Here is an 18,463-nt window from a genome sequence, read left to right on the forward strand (position 1 = left end):
TTACATACCTGTTATCACAATCTAACATTCTTGATCTTATTTTCTTTCAATCAATATTATGTTTTCAAGATTTATCCACGTGAATCCATATAGATCTAGGTCTTTGATTTTTGACTGCTTGATATTATTTCATCACATGCATATAGCATCATTTATTTTCCATTCAAGCATTATTGGACAATTGGATTGTTTCCCTCCCTTCTCTAGAACAAACAACATTTCCTAGAATATCCCTGAAGATGTCTGACAGTCGAGAAGGGCCAGGCTGCCCGAAGGATTGCTACTTGCTTTCAGCCACCTTCCAACAGGCCGTCTCCAGCCAGCAATTTGAAGCACAGCTGAAATGAAAACTGCCCCAAATGTGAAGATCTTAGGAGCTTCATTTTCCAGATGTTTCCTCTTTTGTCGCCGTTTCATGGTACCAACTAGAAGTCTCCCTTAGAAGATGCCTCAAGAGATGTCCAACTCCTCCTCTTCCCTACAGGTTGGCCCTTGTTGGCTCTTGGGCAATCCGTTGAAATGATTCAATACAAATAAAAATAGTCAAGTCTCCTAAATGGCTGAAAAACTTGTACCACTTAGTGAACCAGCAGTACTGCCTAGTGCTCACCAGGGCTGTTATGTTTGCAAGGTTGCCAGGCGCACAGTGGAATTCTGTGACCTCAATGATGACATCAGAGCATTCTGTGGACCTAGGTTGAGCGCAGTCTCTGCAATAGCAAGTTAAGACCTTATATGATTGTTCTATATTGTCATAAGGCATATAAGATCAAAATTATGGTAGGAACTCCGGAAGCCAATTTCAAAAACAAAACAGTTCTCAGATTATTTTGCATACACAGAAAAATTCATGAGTTTCAACAATTGAAGCTTTATTATTTATGCTGTGCTTTAACTACAGATCCATAATAGGGAGAGGGAAAATCCTGGAGCTAGAAACAAAAGTGGATATACCTACATTGTGGAGGTGTAAAAAAAAAAAGTTGCTCTTGTTGAAAAGATGCACAAGGGGAGAGAACTGAGCATAATAGCAGAGGACCCTCTGGATGTGGAACCAGTAAGGACAAAGCAGGTTTGGATGGCGTTCCATACGCAGACCAATGGTGGTATTTTTAATATAGTTGGTTAAAGGGCTTTATTTAGCAAGTTACAGTTGACCCTTGAACAATATGGTTTTGAACTGGGCAGGTCCACTTATATGCAGGGTTTTTTTTAATAGTAATTACTACAGTACTACATGATCTGTGGTTGGTTGAACCCATGGTTGCAGAATTGCAGATACAGAGGAACCACGGATATGGAAGTCTGACCATAAGTTATTTATACAGATCTGTCTATCCATCCATCCATCCGTCCACCCATCTGTAGAGAGAGAGAGGGAGTGAGTGCACATGCTAGGTATTTACAGAAGTAGATATGGAAGTGTGAGGATATACAAACACACACATGTGTATGTGATGTATATAAGCATGTATATCCCCGTTTCTATTTCAGGGCTGGAGCAAGGAAAGTGTAGAATGATCCTGGAGAAAATTTACTGTGCCAGAAAGTAGGAAAGAGTGGCGGGATGTGTAAAAAGATCCAGCTTGAAGAGACTCACACGGGGTAAATCTGAGCAATTTGGCCATAAAATAAACAATTATCATACAGAATATGAATAAAAAAAGAGGAAGGGAGGGAAGGAAGGGCTCTCATAATAGAATGCCAAACCATAAATATATAGAAGGAATGATGTAATGTAAAAATCCTTATTTACGGGCTTCCCTGGTGGCGCAGTGGTTGAGAGTCCGCCTGCCGATGCAGGGGACACGGGTTCGTGCCCCAGTCTGGGAAGATCCCACATGCTGCGGAGCAGCTGGGCCCGTGAGCCATGGCCGTTGAGCCTGCGCGTCCGGAGCCTGTGCTCCGCAATGGGAGAGGCCACAACAGTGAGAGGCCCACATACTGCAAAAAAAAAAAAAAAAAAAAAAAAAAAAAAAAAAAAAAAAAAAAATCCTTATTTACAACCATCATAGTAATGATAGGTTCTGGCAAGAGTAATCAATGAATTATAAAACTACTGGTTGAAAGTTTACAAGGAGCAGGATGCTACAAAACCCAAAGTATCTCTCCACAAAGTATTAATCACAACAAGAAATACAGTAGGTATAAATTTGGTGAACACTACCTTAGCCAAGAGATGAACATGATCAATAACAGAACAAACGAACGTTTTAGATCTCTGGGGTATGCTATACTGAGAAGGACGCAACGTTGCTTCAGTACTATTACTGACAGAAATAAAGAACCAGATCTTATCGCAAGGAAGCATCCACGTTGAGAGTCTCCTGTTTCACAGTTATGACCACAGGGAGCATAACTGGCCAAAGGTCCCAGCTGCTGCTCTTAAACCCATCACCAGGTTTGCCTGGAGGCCGGCCTTGCCCCTGATTGCTCCTAGTCAGCACAGCAGGGATCCTAAGGCAGGCCATTTCTTGGAGACCAGGATTCCTCTGTCCAGTGACCTTTTTTCAAGGACTCTGACAGCCTTGAAGGAGTTTACGTGGATGACAAGGCAGTCTCGGATGATCTACCAAATCTTTCTTCCAAATCTTCACTCAGGGTCAGACTTGCACTATGAGCTGATAGCTCCGCCAGCCTTCCAGAGCTCCCTGCCATTTCCTCTCCGATGTTTTCCCTAATGAAAGATTTGTTCATTAAAGTCTTTCTCAGCACTTTGCCGTCTAGTTCTTGGAGGACCAGGACAAACCCCAAGCCCTAGAAGCATCCCTTTTTGGCTCTTTCTAGTAACCTTCCTTTCCATATGGTAGCCACTAATTTGTAATGGTGTAGATTCACTTAGCCTATTTTGTACTTGATATAAATGGAGTCGTGTAACAGGTGCTATTTTGTGTTGGCTTCATTTGCTCCACAGTATATCCATGACATTTATCCATATTGTTGGGAGTGGATACCTTTGATTCATTTTCATTGGTGGATATTATTGCAGTGTGTAAACATATCAAAATCTATTTATTAATCCCATTATTGGTGGGTATTGGGTACTTCCCCATTCTTGGCTATCACAGTTAGTGGTGATGTGAGCAATCTAGAATGTGCCTTGTGCACTTGTTTGAGGGATATTTCTATGGGTGGAGCCAAAGGGTTCTAGGGTATATGTTCAACTTTGGTAGATACAGTTGACCCTTGAAGAATGCATGGGCATGAGGGATGCATCTGAGTCTTTTATTCCATAGATGTTTTTAAAATATCTCTCACTTTTGGCCCAAGAGTGCTGCGTTTGGGTTTACAGTGTTTCTTAACTTTAAAATAGTCCAATTTTTCAATTTTTTCTTTCACAGTTGGTGACTTTTTTGGTCTTAAGAAATTCTTCCTACTCCAAGGCAAAAAGGCTGTTATCTTACGTTTCTTTCCTAAAGCATCATTGTTTACTTTTCAAATTTAAGTCTGCAGATCTTCTGCAATTTATATTTTTATATCCTATGCAGTAATGATTAATATTTTTCCCATATGGATATCCAGCTGACTGAGAACCAATAGTTGACCCTTGGACAACATGGGTTTAAACTACACAAGTGCACTTATACGAGGATTTTTTTTAATAGTAAATACTGCACTACTTCACGATCCAAGGTTGGTTCAATCCTCAGATGCAGAATTGCCGATTATGGAGAAACCATGTACGTACAGAGGACTGGCTATAAGTTATACTTGGATTTTCAGCTTAGCAGAGGGTTGGCACCCCTAACCCCCTTGAACCCTAGTTCAAGGATCAACTGTATTAACAAGAGTTCTTTCCCCTCTCTGCTGCAGTGTTTTCTTTTCTTTCTTTTTTCTTTTGGCCGTGCTGCGTGGCTTGCAGGATCTCAGTTCCCTGACCAGGGATTGAACCAGGGTCACCACAGTGAAAGCGCCAAATCCTTACCACTAGACCACCAGGGAACTCCCTGCAGTGTTTTCTTTTTACACGTTGTTATAATGTCTGTTTCAACATGGATTTTGATGTCTATTATCTTGTCTATCCTTGAGCGAACACCAGACTATCTTATATTGTAGATTTATAGTAAGATTTAATGTGACTAATATCTTTCTTTTCATTCTTCTTTCAGATTGTCCCAGCTCTTCTTTTATTTTTTATTTTTATGTTTTTTTAGATGTTGGGGGTAGGAGTTTATGTATTTATTTTTGCTGTGTTGGGTCTTCGTTTCTGTGCGAGGGCTTTCTTTAGTTGTGGCAAGCGGGGGCCACTCTTCATCGTGGTGCGTGGGCCTCACTATCACGGCCTCTTGTTGGGGAGCACAGGCTCCAGACGCGCAGGCTCACTACGTGGCTCACGGGCCTAGTTGCTCCGTGGCATGTGGGATCTTCCCAGACCAGGGCTCAAACCCGTGTCCCCTGCATTAGCAGGCAGATTCTCAACCACTGCGCCACCAGGGAAGCCCCCAGCTCTTCTTGTAGCTCTTTGCTTTCCCACATAATATTTGTAAACATCTCATCAATTTCCAAGGGGAAAAAATGCTGGTGTTTTTATTGGGGTTTGACTGAGCCTATAGATCATTTTGAGGATTACTGATATCTTTGTAATATTGAATCTTCAAGCCATGAATATCACTATTTTTAAGAATTTCTCTTGGAGAAAAATAAAAGTGGATCCCATGTAATAAAATGTACATAAATAGACTCCAAAATATTTAAAGGACCTACATGTGAAAGATAAGTCTAGAAAGTTAATTTTTAAAAGGTAGAAATATATTTTTTCACCTGAGGAGTTTCAGAAGCACAGATATTAAGAAATTATTGGTTTATTATCTTATAATTAAAGATTTCTATTCCATGAAGAACACAATAGAAAAATTTTAGAAACACGTGCCCAATTAGGAAAGGATACTTGTAATTGGTAAAACTGAAAAGGTATTAATAATCAGAATATGTAATAGAAATGAGGAAGAAAAAGATAGCATCCACATTAGAAAATGGGGCAAAAGTTTTAAGTAGACATTTATAGATGAAGCTACCAAGCATTTGAATAAAAGATCAAACTTATTAGAAATCAGAGAAATTTAACTAAAACAAGATACTACTATACACTTAATACACTAGCAAAACGGTGATGAGTCGTCCAAATGAAGGTAAGTGGTTGCACAAAAACCTGACGTGCAACTCTTTGGTAATCTGGACTGGTGTAGCCCTTCAGGAAGTCAATCTGGCTATATTATTAAAGTATACACATTTGCTATGAAATAATTTCACTCGGGTATGTATTCCAAAGAAATTCTCAGATACGTCTATAAACAAATGTAAGAAGATGTTTACTTTATTGTCATTGGCATGGCAGTTGGAAGAGTACAGGTAAAATGTGGGTGCAGAAAATGGAACTCTATGAAACAAATTAGATAGATGGGTGAATGTTTTTTTTTGTTTGTTTGTTTTTCTGCGGTACGTGGGCCTCTCACTGTTGTGGCCTCTCCCGCTGCGGAGCACAGGTTCCGGACGTGCAGGCTCAGCAGCCATGGCTCACGGGCCCAGCCGCTCCACGGCATGTGGGATTTTCCCAGACTGGGGCATGAACCCGCGTCCCCTGCATCGGCAGGCAGACTCTCAACCACTGTGCCACCAGGGAAGCCCGGATGGGTGAATCTTAAAAATATACTCCTGAATGAAGGAAATAAACACCAGAATGAATTTTATGACACAATATTATTTATATGAATCGAAAATATACACAAGTGCACATTGTGCACAAGAACACACCCAAAAGAAAACACATCAAACAAATTAGAATGGTAGCTTACGGGGTAGAGAAGGGAGTGGAGGGTGCCACAGGGAACAGGAGGTGAATAAATAAAACTTAATCATGTTACCGTATTTCATCATGCTATATCCAAGATTTCACTTTACTTGTAGTGGAAAGAAATCCTGTGTGCTATGTTGGCTTAAGTCAGGAATAGTTCTTGGAGGATATTTTCCTGAAAGAATTTGGAACAAATTTTTGAAAAAATCTTTGTTTATACTATGGATGATCTTTTTTTGTTTGTTTTGTTTTTTTCTTTAATTTCTGTTTTGTGGGTGTGTGTGGGATCTACTTTATTTTGTATTTCATTAATCTGATCTTATATTTTTCCATCTGCCTTCTTCAGTTTTATTATTCATTTATTAACTTCCTGAAATGGATGTTTTCTGAATCAATTTTCAACTTCCTTTCTACTTTGTTTTTTTTTTGTTTTGTTTTTTTTTTTGTTTTTGTTTTCCTTGCTGTACGCGGGCCTCTCACTGTTGTGGCCTCTCCCGTTGCGGAGCACAGGCTCCGGACGCGCAGGCTCAGCGGCCATGGCTCACGGGCCCAGCCGCTCTGCGGCATGTGGGATCTTCCCGGACCAGGGCACGAACCCGTGTCCCCTGCATCGGCAGGCGGACTCTCAACCACTGCGCCACCAGGGAAGCCCCCCTTTCTACTTTAATATATGCTTTTAAGGCTCAACATTTCCCTCTATGTATGTGTTCAAATCTCCAGATCCAATTATGAATTTGAATGTTTCTCTTCATGGTTCTGTCAATTTTTGCTTTATAAAGTATCAGCTGAAGTTATTAGTTTCTGATAATTGGAAACTTTTATGACTGTGAAGTGTCCCTCCGTATGTCAAGTAATGCTTTTTCCTTCCCCTTAAAGTTCACTTGGTCAAATAGCAATGTCACAGATTTTATAATTACAGAAATAACTTGAGACCTAGGATGTTGATGTCTGTCTCTAGAAAGGATTTTCCCTTGCTTCTGCACGGGTTGTAAGATGCTAACAAAACACGTTCACCTTTACACAATCTCAGGGAATGAGGTGTTTTGGCGTTTGGCTTCAGTCCCTGCCAAAGAAAGCCCAGTTTCCTTCTCCCCTTATTCCAATGGTGAAACTCTTTGGGGTTTACCAGGAAGCCTTCGTGGCTGGTAATGCTTTTATGTCGCTTAGCCTCTTGAAGACGTCCAAAATTCTACTGAGTTTGTACGCCTTTCAATGAACAGAATCTACACTCTTCTGAAGCCTACACAGTAGAACGGCAAGACTGCCCGAGACCTTCTCAGGGATTCCGGAAAGTGAAAACCAGAGTGAAAACATGTAGTCCAGAGCTGGTGCCGGTAGACACCCCCGCACCCACCCTTGCATTCTGGGACATGTAGTCCAGAGCTCGTAAACTCGTGTAGTCCCATATACTGCAGCTACAGTAACGCCTCGCTGTAAAGGTTTACCCGCGGAATTCTGGGAAATGTGGTCCAGGAGTTCCGGGTTAGTCGCAGGCACTTCCGCCCCAGGAGGACACGTAGCAGCCATGTTTTGCGTGATGGCGGTGTTTCAGGTCCGCTCTTCACGACCCATTCAAGCTTCCCCGACATGCGCCTGGGGCCAACGTTTGCAGACCTTTCATTTGGGGAGAAAGAGGAGGGGCGGCTAAAAGCGGAGGTTTGAGGGCCTGGAGTGGTGATGTACGTCCCGCGGGCGGAGCTTCTTTGCGTTTGGTAACGTACCCGGGATGGGGTGGGCTCAGGTCGTGCCTCCTGGGGTTTGAGGGTCTCCCCGGTTTTCTTCACCCCTAACCTGACCCCGTCCCCCACCTATGAGCTAGCCCTACCGCTTCATACGGCGTCACACTGGGTGAGTTGCTTAACTCCTCTGTGCCTCCGTTGCTGTTCGGTAAAAGGGGGGAAAAAGGAATGCCTTGTTAACATAGTGTTGTGAGAAGAAACGAGATAGCACAAGTAAAAGGTCTACAACTGCCTGATACATTGTTGGTATTAATACTACGCTAATTCGGGAGGCACCCATTTCGCAGCGGGATTCTGTGAGCCCAGGAAGCTGAATTGTCCTGGACTCCTGGCCTGTTTTGGAAGGAGAGGACTTCTAGCTGGTACGGGGGCGGAAGGGGGTGCGGTATGAATTAGTGGGGATGGAAACAACAGCCCTGGTATTTCACAGTCTCCTTTCCTTCCCCAGCCCTGGCTTCTCAAAAAGCACTGCACGGAGGAAGAGGCAACAGAGCCCCACGTGAGTAGGACTTGGCATTCTTCTACTTAAGATATTCCTATAAATTGTAGAACGTATGGGACATGGGTAACGATGATAACTGAGCCTTGGTCACTAATTTCCATTCTAAAAGCTTTATGCACATGACCACATTTCCATCAGGCAGTGGCTCTGTGAATTGGTACTGCTGTTTTCTCTACTTTAAGGCTGAGGAGCTGGGGGCAGGGAACACAACCCTGTTGGCCCATCCTCACCCCGATGGTAGGAGGCAGAGCTGGGGTTGGGACCCAGGCAGTTTGAGTCCAGCAGCTGAGTTTGCTAATCCCTTTGGTATATTCTCTTTGAGCATAGGGTACTGGCTAGAATCATATCATGAAAGTAGGTTGGGACTTAATTGTGGGGACCTTGAGAGCAAGGTTTAGGCTATTTTATGAGTTTTTAAGATAGTTTTCTCAACTGGGTCATTTATTTTATTTCAAATAATATGTATATCATAGAAGCAGCATAATCATTATGGAAAAATGCAGATATATACATAAAGAAAAATTTTAATTATCTATAACTTTAGGATGTAAAGATAGCAGTTGTTAATGTTTTAGTGCCTTTTTGTCTGGTTACTCTTTGTGTATGTTTCTGTGTAGTGGAGGCTGTTTTTTGTGGGACTGATGTTACACTGCAGTGCTACTCAAATTGTGGTCCACAAACCAGCGGCATTGGCATCACTTGGATAGAAATGCCCAGCCTTGAGCCCCATTCGAGACCTTCTGATTTATAATTTCTGCGTAGGGGGCCCAGGAGGCTGCATTCCAACAAGATCCCGCAGTAATTCACATGCACGTGAAAATTCGAGAAGCTCAAGAGAGGGTCTTTTCTGGAAACTGAGGCCGAGGAAATTGACCCTGCTGGATGTCACAGATAAAACTGAGCTGGATTCACCAAAGCCCTACTTAGTCCAATGATTTTATTCCCCCACTAATTATTGTCAACTGTCAGGGCCCCTTTCAGAATCCTGAATTGAGCAGAAGACAGCTAGCAAGTGTAGAGTCAAAATGGAGGTCGTTAGAAGTTGTGAAGATGTCTCTCTCCCAAGCTTTGGGGAGTGGAATCATTGCCATCTTTTGTACTAGATCGAACCCGGGCCCCCTGCATTGGGAATGTGGAGTCTTATCCACTGCACCACCAGGGAAGTCTCCCATTTATTTCTTAAACTTTCCTATATTTATGATGATATAATTACAATTCAGATTCCTGTCTTTTTTCATTTGAATTAGGTATGGACTGTCAAACTATTTTTTATTGTTGTTGCAGAATCCTGGCTTTTATTAGTTCTCTTTACCTCTGTGCATAATTGTCAAAAGGGTACTTCCTGTTTAAAAAGAAACTTAACGTATTTTTATACCTTTTGTAAAAAGTTGTCCGTGTCAATTTAAATATTATTGTTGCAGTCACAAAATCTTTAGGAAGACAAGCAGAGATTTTCAGAAGTCTAAAGACTCTCACATAACAGGGCAACAACGTATGACCTCCACATGTCTGACAGTCTTCTGTTGGTAGAAATCACATCTCTAAGGATAATTTCTAACTAAAATATCATCTGCTTTACCGCAGTTGCTAAGAAATAAGAAACCCTGACAGTGGTGTTCTCAGAGCTTCCTACCTTATGACGATCTCACGAGGTGGATGCCCGTGTTCTCCCCTACTGGCAGAGGACAGAACTGAGGCGAAGGGATGTGCATAATTTGCCCAGGGTGACACTGCTAGTGAATGGCGTAGCCTGATCAGAGCCCATGCCTATTGACTCCAAAACCTACTCTGACTTACATGGTCTCTGTTTACACCATACCCAGAATAAGAATGACCCCTGTGGAAGCTGCAGGCACACTGTGAGGGGGCCACTGTGTATGAATGGGCAGGTCATTCCTCACACAGCCACTGAGGGGGTTCACGGGGGCATCTGGTATCTGCGTGGGGCTCTGCTCATCAAGCATAATCAGCTGTAGCCACCCCGAGGACTGGGAGCCTTGGTAATTCACAATGAGCACCACGTGGGTTAGTGACTTCTTTTTCTTTAAACCAGTTTCCAGTTTGACTTCTTCTTTCCCTGTCTGTCTTGCTAGGACTCTGCACTGCCCCAGAAGGAGAGAGAAAATGAGCACATTCCAGGTGAGTAGAGCTTGCCTTTCTTGCTGTTAAAAACGCCATTTTTGTACTCAGGTTGGACACAGGTTTTCCTCTTCTTTTTTCTTTTTCTTTTTTTTTTTTGATTGGAGTATAGTTGATTTACAATGTATTAATTTCAGGTGTACAGGAAAGTGATTCAGTTATACATATATATACATATATTTTCAGATTCTTTTCCCTTATAGGTTATTACGAAATATTGGGTATAGTTCCATATGGGTTTTCTCTTTCAAGGAGAGTCTAAGCATATGAGGACCTGAGTGTGCCATGTGTGCTTTTTTTAAAATTCCTGTTGGGCTTCCCTGGTGGCGCAGTGGTTGAGAGTCCGCCTGCCGATGCAGGGGACACGGGTTCGTGCCCCGGTCTGGGAAGATCCCACATGCCGCGGAGCGGCTGGGCCCGTGAGCCATGGCTGCTGAGCCTGCGCATCCGGAGCCTGTGCTCTGCAAGGGGAGAGGCCACAACAGTGAGAGGCCCGCCTACCGCAAAAAAAAAAAAAAAAAAAAAAAAAAAAAAAAAAAAAAATCCTGTTAAATTTAATTGGTTTCGGTTTTAATTTTTGTTTTATTTCATCATTTTTTTATTTTACAAGTAAAAGAAAAATTAAGGGAAATGAAGGACATCTTCCAGTCTACTGCTTACCTGCTTACAAATTAGCTGCTTTTATATTTCTGTAATCTCTTCATCATATGTATTCATGGATGTGTATTTGTATTTATAACATAGATACAGTTTTAAATTGTTTTTTTCATTTAATACTAGCTAACATTCACTTTTAATTGCTTTATCATGTTCCTGCAAACTTAGGCACCTATTTTTTTTTTTTTTCCCCGGTATGCGGGCCTCTCACTGTTGTGGCCTCTCCCGTTGCGGGGCACAGGCTCCGGAGGCGCAGGCTCAGCGGCCACGGCTCACGGGCCCAGCTGCTCTGCGGCATGTGGGATCTTCCCGGACCGGGGCACGAACCCGTGTCCCCTGCATCGGCAGGCGGACTCTCGACCACTGCGCCACCAGGGAAGCCCTGCACCTATTTTTTAAACTATTCTTTATTCACAGACATTGAGTTGAAAGACTTCTCCTGTTTTCGGAGCACTACAGTGACAGTGTTCCTGATTTAACCTTGTTCTCAAAATATCTGTTCTGAAGAATATTGCCCCTTTTTGCCCTTAACATAGTAGGTTTAGGTATTCAGAATTTAAGAGGTATGTTTTCCATGTGGTGCCTTGGATGTTTTTTGGTAGAATATCCAAATACGGCAGAGCACAGCAGGATCAAACTGCTGCTTCACGCAGAAAAAATAATGTATGGTTAGAAGTTTTCTCACGACCAGAGTTAGATTCAGTCTTCCCCATGCTTGAGTCAGACCCTTTGTGTATTTTATTTACTGGTTTGTTTCTTTTTCCATCTTCTATTTTTTTCTAATCAGAGTAATACATGACCTTAGTTTAAAAAGTCCAGTGGTACTTAAAGCACTTGTCACTGCATAGACAGCTCAGAACAATTGTATAAAGAGGTGCTTGGTTTCATCTTTGTTTTAAATATAAAGAATAGGGGTTGTGAAAAAAGGAGGAACCAACTCAGACTCACCCAGAAAACCAAGGGTCTGGAGTCAGAGTATTGCATTCAAGCGAAAGACAGAAACGGGGAAAGAGAGAGTTTTCATTCAGAGACCTGGCATGGCCTTTTGGTTAGTTTCCACAGATAACACTCCTTCTCAGCTGGTTCCCACCTCAATGAGAAAGCAGGTGCCATCAAATACTGCCAGGACTGAATTGGTAACTGTTTCTGGGGCACTTGGCAATAATAATTAAACAGTGAAAGCTTTTTAGTTCAGGATCCAGGGGTTAGAATTCTAGGGAGTTTACTTATGAGTTGTCTGAGAGCCCCAGGTAAATACACAAAGCTTTCTCTTTCATAGCTGCACGTCCGGTGAGGCTGAGGAAAGTCAGTGTGTGGCATTGGCAGGATGGAAGGAGGGGGTGCTGGGAAGTCTGCACACCTCACAGGAGCCGGAGCAACTTCCCATCCTCCTCGTCTCCTCGGGGCTGCCCCTCTTCCACTGGCCACTGGGTATAAGATTGAGGTGGTGGTGTTTGTCGTAGGAGGCGGTGACCTTCAAGGACGTGGCCGTGGCCTTCACAGAGGAGGAGCTGGGGCTGCTGGACTCGGCCCAGAGGAAGCTGTACCAGGATGTGATGGTGGAAAACTTCCGGAACCTGGTCTCAGTGGGTGAGGACAGCCTTTCTCTGCGAGTGTCTTTGTGACCTTGGTGTTTCAAGGCTTTGGGCCTCTTGAGGTGGTTCCCTGAGTTTGGGGACCAGACTTTTGCAATTCCTGTGGGACACGAGAGGATGCCTCTGGTCTTTCCAAACAGTGTGTTTCAGGTCCTTTTCAATTATTCTGTAAAAGAACTGTAAATCGACAGTATCTTGCTGTACCTTGTGTATTCTTTTTCAGATTTCCCTCCCTGCCATTAGTGGATCATAAAGCCAATTTATTGAGCCCTACGTGTGATTTTTTAATGAAATAAAATAGTATAGAAAATATCAGAGTTTCTTAGGAAGAGTACAACACATTGCAGCAGAAACTCTGGGCGATGGCATGAGTGGTGTGAGAGCCAGTGGGAACAGATTTCATGAAAAGAGACATTGGTTAGATATAGGTCATTCAAGCTTCGTTTTAGTAATGTATACTTTTCTACCTGTGTATCTAGGTTGTGAAATAAATGCTGTTTCTTCAGTGGGTCGTGATACAAAGTTTGAAAAACACAGCTTTCAATACCTTGAATATGCAGTTGGAACTCAAATTTCTAGTAAACTTTCGCTCTAGCCCGTTCATGTTAACTTGTGACTTTGCATGTTCTCATTCTTCAAACGAGATACAAAACATATAGAAAGAGAAGAGAGGCTTTGGTTGATGAATTCAGCAACGCAGATAGAAATTTAGGTGAGAACCAAGCAGTCGTGAGTTCCTGTGGTTAGCTGTCTATCTGTTTTGCTTCTCACCAGCCCTGTGCTGTCCATCACCTGGTCCCAGTTGGAAATCTCTTTCCAGGATTATTGCATAGTCTTTGTACTGGTCACCTGTTGCCACCCTTCTCCTCCCACAGTTTGTTCTTTAGGTGGCAAAGTGATCTTTTGTAACTTTAAGTCAGGTTATGTTCTTGTTTCAAAATTCTCTTGTGGCTTCTTTTACTTAGAATAAAAACCACTTAAAGTGGCTTCTAGAGCCTTCTGTGGGCTGCTGTTCGTTCTCCACCACCTCCCTGAATACACCACCTCTCCTCCCTCTTACCCTATCTTTTCCAGACCTGCAAAGGATGCTTCTGCCACAGAGCCTTTTCCTTGTCCTTCTCTCTGCCTGGAATGCTCTTTCACCTGTAATCTTTTAGGCCTCTACTTCTTTCAGTCAGTCACCTTAAAGATGAGGAGGTGGCTGTCCTCTGACCACCCTATGGGAAATACAGTCCTCTCTTTCTTACTCTCTCTGCCCTGCCTTGTTTTGTCTCTAAGCGTTTCACTCATGTACATTTTGTTCACCTGTTTCTCGCCTCTCTTTCTTCCACTGGAGGGTAATCCAGGAGTGCAGGAGGAATTTGGTCTGTTATATGTTTATTGCTCACTAGCCTCAGTGCTTAGCATAGTCTTGGTACATGACAGGAACTCTTAAATATTTCTTGAATAAACGAATGAGTTAATGGATAGAGAAATTAGCCTTCCATGAAAATAGCTAGTAGGCGGTGAACAAATCCGAGTGAATAAGGGATATTGCTAAATGTTTTTTTGTCTTCAAATGAATTCCTAGCCTAATTCTAACTTCTCAGGTGCCCATGATGTGTGTATGTGTGTGTTTGCCTTTCTGTACAAGTTGGCCCTCATCAACTTGCACAAAAAATATGTATAGAACCTGTAATTATAACCAAACTGAGTAAAATGCTTTCCCTGTGACTTTCCTTGAGCTCTTAGTAGCAGAGCAAATTCATTTGGGGAGGAAATACTGTTTTGAATGAGGATTCTTATGTCTACTTCTTAGGTAACCCTCCCATAGAAGGAAAGAAATTTCTGTTTCCTTATCCCTTATACCAGGGGAGAACAGGTCTCAGAAAACAGGCAGCTGGTGAGTTAGCCTTTCCCTTAAAAGATTTGCCCCGCTGCGTCCCATTTGCCTCCTCCAAAGCCCACCTCACTAATAAGAAATCGATCTTTGTTAGCTCTACAAACATTTTGTGTGTGTGTGTGTGCATTTGTATGTATCTTGTAGAAGGCATTTTAGATAATGTCACCTTGGGTGCTTTGATCATTCTTTAATAGTTTCTAGTCTGTTTCTTCTCAATACTTATCACAGGCTATGGAAGTTATTCCCAGCTCACTCATAAACCCCATTCTTCACTTTGGAACTCATTCTTGTTAAAGACCAATGTATCTGTGTCCAAAAATTTTCCATGCTGTTTTTAAAGAGACAGCATTCTTCCCTAGCCTCTAAATTTTGACTCCTGATTGGCAGGGGGAGTGGAGGAACATATTAGGCAGCACAAATGCCTCAGAAGGATCCAGTGCATAGGTCTTTATGCTTTTTTTTAACCCCACTGATTCTTAGACCCTTTTTTAAAATTAATTAATTTTTGGTTGCATTGGGTCTTCGTTGCTGCATATGGGCTTTTCTCTAGTTGTGGTGAGTGGGAGCAGCTCTTCGTTGTGGTGCGCAGGCTTCTCATTGCAGTGGCTTCTCTTGTTTCAGAGCACGGTCTCTAGGAACGCGGGCTTCAGTAGTTGTGGCACGTGGGCTCAGTAGTTGTGGCTCACGGGCTTAGTTGCTCTGCGGCATGTGGGATCTTTCCGGACCGGGGCTCGAACCTGTGTCCCCTGCACTGGCAGGCAGATCATTAACCACTGTGCCACCGGGGAAGTCCCGGTTTTTAGCACCTTTCATATCCTCCTCAGCACTAACCCCCTTGGTGTGCTGCCGCCTCGGGTGCAGCCTTTCAACTTAAGCAAAACTGTACTTTCCAGTCCTTTTCCTGTATCTGATACCTGACGTGTAAAAGCTGTTTCGCTTCTCTGACTTGGTTCAAACTTAACCTGGGATTCAGAATTGTAGAGAATCCTAGAAATCAAACTGAGTTCACCTGTGCATGCATTTCTTGAGCCCTGACTAACTGCTAGGCACTGTTAAAGCTGTGAGCACAGCAAAATGCTTGTCTTTATTGATACTGTGTTATGGTAGGAATGACATGTAATTTTTGAAAGATGATTTAAATAGTATGTCAGAGTAGTCATTTGGTTTTAAATGGGTTTCATTAATGCTAAGTATTTGGGAGTTTAACAGACCATCTCTTGGTTTCTGTTAGTATATAAACCAGAGAACTTCATTTGTCGTGCGAAAGATCAGCTGAACCATCCTGAGGTTCATTAAAGTCTCATACTGTGTCTTAAGTGTAAAATCTTGAATCTTTGAACAAAGCTTTCACGTGTCCACATCTCTGAATTCTCTGTCCATATAGAAGAAAACAATCAAAGTGAGTTGAGGGCCGTTCAAGACAGAGGATCACGTGAAGAGCTTTCCTGCTGGCAAATCTGGCAACAAATTGCAAATGACTTAACCAGATGCCAAGACTCCATGATAAATAGTTGTCAGTTCCACAAACAAGGTGATTCCCCCTGTCAGATTGGGGCAGGACTCTATTCAAATTTCTGAAGATGAGAACCGTATATTAAATGATAAAGCAGGTGATCCCAGTAGTACTGGAAATCCAAGGTTTGCAACTTTGAGAGCCCAGGATTCTTGGAGGAAAACTTCATTGGCTGAGTCCCAGAATTATCAGAATAGACACCAGCAAATTTCCATGAAAAATAAACTGTGTCAGTGTAAAGAGGATGTTGACACCATCAGTTGGATTTCACATCACCTTGATGCTCATGGAGTACACAAGGGTCAAAAATCTTACGGCTACAGCGATTATAGAAAAGATAGCACGAGGGTTTCAACACTGGATCAGAATACTATGATTCACACAGGACAAAATCCTTACCAGTGTGATGAATGTAAAGAAACCTTCACCGATCTCTCCACCTTTGATCTTCACCAGCAATTACACTCAAAAGAGAAGTCTCATGTGCAGTGAGTGTGGAAAAGGCTTCCGTTACAGCTCGGTTCTTCATATTCATCAGAGAGTTCACGTGGGAGGAAAACACAGTGAGTGTGATGAGTGTGGCAAGGAGTTCAGTCAGAGCTCACAGCTGCAGACTCCTCAGAAAGTCCACACTGTAGAGAAACCATTCAAATGTGGGGAATGTGGGAAAGGCTTCAGTCGTAGGTCAGCACTTACTATTCATTGTAAAGTCCACACGGGAGAGAAACCTTATAATTGTGAGGAGTGTGGGAGGGCCTTCAGTCAGGCCTCTCACCTTCAGGACCATCAGAGAGTCCACACTGGGGAGAAACCATTCAAATGTGACACATGTGATAAGAGCTTCAGTCGGAATTCACACCTTCAGTCCCATCAGAGAGTCCATACGGGAGAGAAACCATACAAATGTGAGGAGTGTGGGAAGGGCTTCATTTGTAGCTCAAATCTATACATTCATCAGAGGGTCCACACAGGAGAAAAGCCCTACAAATGTGAGGAATGTGGGAAAGGCTTTAGTCGGCCTTCAAGTCTTGAGGCCCGTCAGGGAGTCCACACTGGAGAGAAATCATACATATGTAATGTGTGTGGTAAAGGCTTTACTCTGAGTTCAAACCTTCAGGCACATCAAAGAGTCCATACAGGAGAGAAACCATACAAATGTAATGAGTGTGGGAAGAGCTTCAGGAGGAACTCCCATTATCAAGTTCATCTGGTTGTCCACCCAGGGGAGAAGCCCTATAAATGTGAGGTATGTGGGAAGGGCTTCAGTCAGAGTTCATATCTTCAAATCCATCAGAAGGCCCACAGTGTAGAGAAACCTTACAAGTGTGAGGAGTGTGGGCAGGGCTTCAATCAGAGTTCACGACTTCAGATCCACCAGCTGATCCATACCGGTGAGAAACCATACAAATGTGAAGAGTGTGGGAAGGGATTCAGTCGTAGAGCAGATCTTAAAATTCATTGCAGAATCCACACCGGAGAGAAACCGTATAATTGTGAGGAGTGTGGGAAAGTCTTCAGGCAGGCCTCAAATCTTCTGGCCCATGAGAGAGTCCACAGCAGAGAAAAACCATTCAACTGTGAAGAGTGTGGGAAGAGCTTTGGTCGGAGTTCACACCTTCAAGCCCATCAAAAAGTCCACACTGGAGAAAAGCCATACAAATGTGAGGAGTGTGGGAAGGGCTTCAAGCGGAGCCTGAACCTCGACATGCATCAGGGGGTCCACACAGGAGAGAAACCATGTAAGTGTGGGGAGTGTGGGAAGCACTTCATTCAGGCCTCAAGTCTTCAGCTTCATCAGAGCGTCCACACTGGAGAGAAGCCGTACAGATGTGACAGATGCAGTAAGGTCTTCAGTCGGCCTTCACAGCTACAGTCCCATCAAAGAGTGCACACGGGGGAGAAGCCTTACACGTGTGAGACCTGTGGGAAGAGCTTCAGCTGGCGCTCCAATCTGACAGTTCATCACAGAATCCATGCTGCTGATAAATCCTATAAAAGTGATAGGAGTGGTAAGACCATCAGAGAGCCCACACACGAAAAAAGTTCCATAAAATGATGACAACAGAGACAGAAACAACTCAGGTGTCATGTGAATTCTTCCAGTCATCAAGTTCAGAAGAAAAAAAAATCATTTGTTTCATTAAAGTCGGTGTTTCAGCCATAGCTCAACATGTCCCAGTAGCCAGGAGGCCACACGGCAGAGAACTCTGGTAAATGGTGTAGTAAGTTTGAACTTTGACCTCTATTAAATATTAGGGGAGAAGCCTTAGTGTGAGTTTTAGCAGGCCTTGTACAAAAGTATGATGAACATGCCAAAATTTATGCCCATTACAACGTAAATTCCACGAATGCAGCGACATTTGTTCTGAATCTACAGTCTGAACATTGTCAGCTACTTTGTAGGTGCTCGATATTTGTTCAGTTAATGAATGAGGAACAACTTTTTGAAAATTATGTTGCAATCCCCTCCAAAATTTCATAAAAATTTGTATTCAGAGGAGTTAACCTAAATCTGGCCTTAAAAGTAATTCAGGGAGACAAAAATTTGAAGTGTTAGAAAACCACTCAGTATTGCAATTTGTAATATTAATGTGGCATCGTCCTGTTATGATGAGCTCCATTTGTCTCCCCCCAGCCTCGCTTCA

At 42.9% G+C, this 18,463-nt stretch overlaps 1 protein-coding gene across 1 annotated transcript in view; it reads left to right on the plus strand.

Annotated features, from left to right (window-relative positions):
- The window catches only part of LOC308610949 (uncharacterized protein), a gene marked incomplete at its 5' end in the record, with an annotated part of 87,128 nt that overhangs the window by 33,960 nt on the left and 34,705 nt on the right, over positions 1-18,463 (plus strand). Inside the window, 3 exons of the mRNA XM_081259919.1 lie at positions 7,979-8,029; positions 10,126-10,171; positions 12,292-12,418. Of these exons, the coding sequence (XP_081116045.1) occupies positions 7,979-8,029; positions 10,126-10,171; positions 12,292-12,418 (224 nt within the window). The remainder of the gene's footprint in view (positions 1-7,978; positions 8,030-10,125; positions 10,172-12,291; positions 12,419-18,463) is intronic.

Source organism: Mesoplodon bidens (genome assembly GCF_964165515.1).
Source record: "Mesoplodon bidens genome assembly, contig: HAP1_SCAFFOLD_277, whole genome shotgun sequence".
In the NCBI taxonomy this organism is placed as follows: domain Eukaryota; kingdom Metazoa; phylum Chordata; class Mammalia; order Artiodactyla; family Ziphiidae; genus Mesoplodon; species Mesoplodon bidens.